Source organism: Acyrthosiphon pisum, chromosome A3, assembly GCF_005508785.2.
Source record: "Acyrthosiphon pisum isolate AL4f chromosome A3, pea_aphid_22Mar2018_4r6ur, whole genome shotgun sequence".
NCBI lineage: Eukaryota > Metazoa > Arthropoda > Insecta > Hemiptera > Aphididae > Acyrthosiphon > Acyrthosiphon pisum.
In genome coordinates this window covers 24,077,682-24,079,816 of record NC_042496.1, presented here as the reverse complement: position 1 = coordinate 24,079,816, position 2,135 = coordinate 24,077,682, and the positions used below count along the sequence as shown (strand labels likewise).

The 2,135-nt window shown below is 41.3% G+C and overlaps 1 protein-coding gene across 1 annotated transcript; it reads left to right on the top strand.

Moving 5' to 3' along the window:
• The first annotated feature begins 6 nt into the window (after nt 1-6).
• Nucleotides 7-1,159, top strand: LOC100573681. Its single transcript, XM_008181064.3, has one exon. The coding sequence runs from the start codon at nt 117-119 to the stop codon at nt 1,098-1,100; it is 984 nt and encodes a 327-aa protein (XP_008179286.1). The 5' UTR covers nt 7-116; the 3' UTR covers nt 1,101-1,159.
• The last annotated feature ends 976 nt before the right edge of the window (nt 1,160-2,135 follow it).

The window sequence follows — 2,135 nt, the reverse complement described above, 5'->3', positions numbered from 1 at the left end:
AAATACGCACGGGAAAAATGGATGCCCCTGGGACGAGAAGACGTGCAGCGACGCCGCGTTGAACGGTCACTGAGTGCTTGAAATACGCACGGGAAAACGGGTGTCCCTGGGACGAGATGACATGCAGCAACGCTGCGTTGAACAGTCACCTGGAGTGCGTGAAATACGCACGGGAAAACGGGTGCCCTTGGGACAAGAATACGTGCAGCAACGCCGCATTAAAAGGTCACCTGGACCGTCTGACTTATGCACGGGAAAACGGGTGCCCCTGGGATGAGAAGACGTGCAGCGACGCCGCGTTGAACGGTCACCTGGAGTGCCTGGCTTACGCATGGGAAAACGGGTGTCCTTGGGACGAGAATACGTGCAGCAACGCCGCGTTGAACGGTCACCTGGAGTGCCTGAAATACGCACGGGAAAACGGGTGCCCTTGGGACGAGAAGACATGCAGCGACGCCGCGTTGAACGGTCACCTGGAGTGCATGACTTACGCATGGGAAAACGGGTGCCCGTGGAACGGGAAGACATGCAGCGATGCCGCGTTGAACGGTCACCTGGACTGTCTGACTTACGCACGGGAACACCAGTGCCCCTGGGACAAGCGTACGTGCATAAACGCCGCAAAATACGGTCACCTGGAGTGCCTGAAATACGCATGGGAAAATGGGTGCCGTTTGGATAGGGATATGTGCAGCATCGCCGCGTGGAACGGTCACCTGGAGTGCCTGAAATACGCACGGGAAAACGGGTGCCCCTGGGATGAGGAGACGTGCAGCTTCGCCGCATATTTCGGTCAGCTGGACTGTCTGAAATACGCACGGGAAAATGGGTGTCCCTGGGACGAGGAGACGTGCAGCAACGCAGCGTTTAGAGGTCACCTGGAGTGCCTGAAATACGCACGGGAAAACGGGTGCCCGTGGAACATCGACACGTGCAACATGGCAGCGCGCCGTGACCAGTTTGAATGTTTGGTGTACGCCTACGAGAGAGGGTGCCCGTGGGACATTGTTAATAACTCGGGTAGTTCAAGGAACTCGAAATGCTTTGAATACGCTAGCAAAATATGGTCCCAGTATTATCCTCGTACCTCCGAGAATTGAACTCAAATAATATCTTTTATTATGAATTTATGTCACGAGTTCTTAGCGTTTTTTTTTATATAAAGTAAATGATTGATAATTAATATATTTTTAAAGTTGTACAATAAATTTTTTTTTAATGTATTTACCTGTTGTTATCTTTGATAGTTTGAATCATTGGTACCTACATTTTAACCAAATCATACTGTATCGAATATATGAAAAAAATACTTGTGTGTACTGATAACGTAATTGAATTTGCTTTAATCAATTGGCACCTACTACCTATTTAAGTATGGCTGGAATTAAAATAATAAAGTTGTACTTCACTGGATGGTTGTTGATTAATGGTAAATTTAAATTACCGATAATAATATATTTTTAAAAACAATAGGTTACAAGATATTCAAAAAACGTTGTTGTATCATTAATTAAAGTAATTCATATCAATTTGCTTATATTTTTTAGAATTAGAAATCAGAAAAATATGTACAACTACCTATCTCAGTAGTTGTTGAATATCTTAAAATGATTTCTAATATTATCTATACAATTGTTAATTACTAAGCTGATATTTATAAATAATATATTTTAATTGTGAACTAGTTGCAGTATTACTGCAGTATCGTGCGCAGGATTTTAGTTCGGTTAGGGTTTAGGGTTAGAGTATAATAATAATACATTGTTATTTCTTATGTGGTTTGTGGTCGCACGCACGCAAATGCACAAGTCATATTATGTCTATATCAAAATATTCAAAACCAATTTAAGGACGTGTAATAGCCGTCGCACTGACAAAAATTAAGGTACTTCTATAGTGGTTTCGATTTAAAAAATGTAAAAGATGTTTGTATTGGTAATCAATTTTACTTTTGCATCGGTCGGAGTACTTTTTCAATTTTACCAAATTCTTGACGAGAATAAATATTTTACATTTTATAAATTTATAAATTTTAGATTCTGAGTGGAACGATGAGTGTATTGATTTTACAATGATGTGTGTTTTTTATTTTTTTATTTTTTATTCTTTTTTTATTTTTATTTTTTTGCGTCTGG

Bases quoted from the DNA above. Each gene is read 5' to 3' on its own strand.
- LOC100573681 (XM_008181064.3), top strand. From the start codon at position 117: ATGACATGCAGCAACGCTGCGTTGAACAGTCACCTGGAGTGCGTGAAA.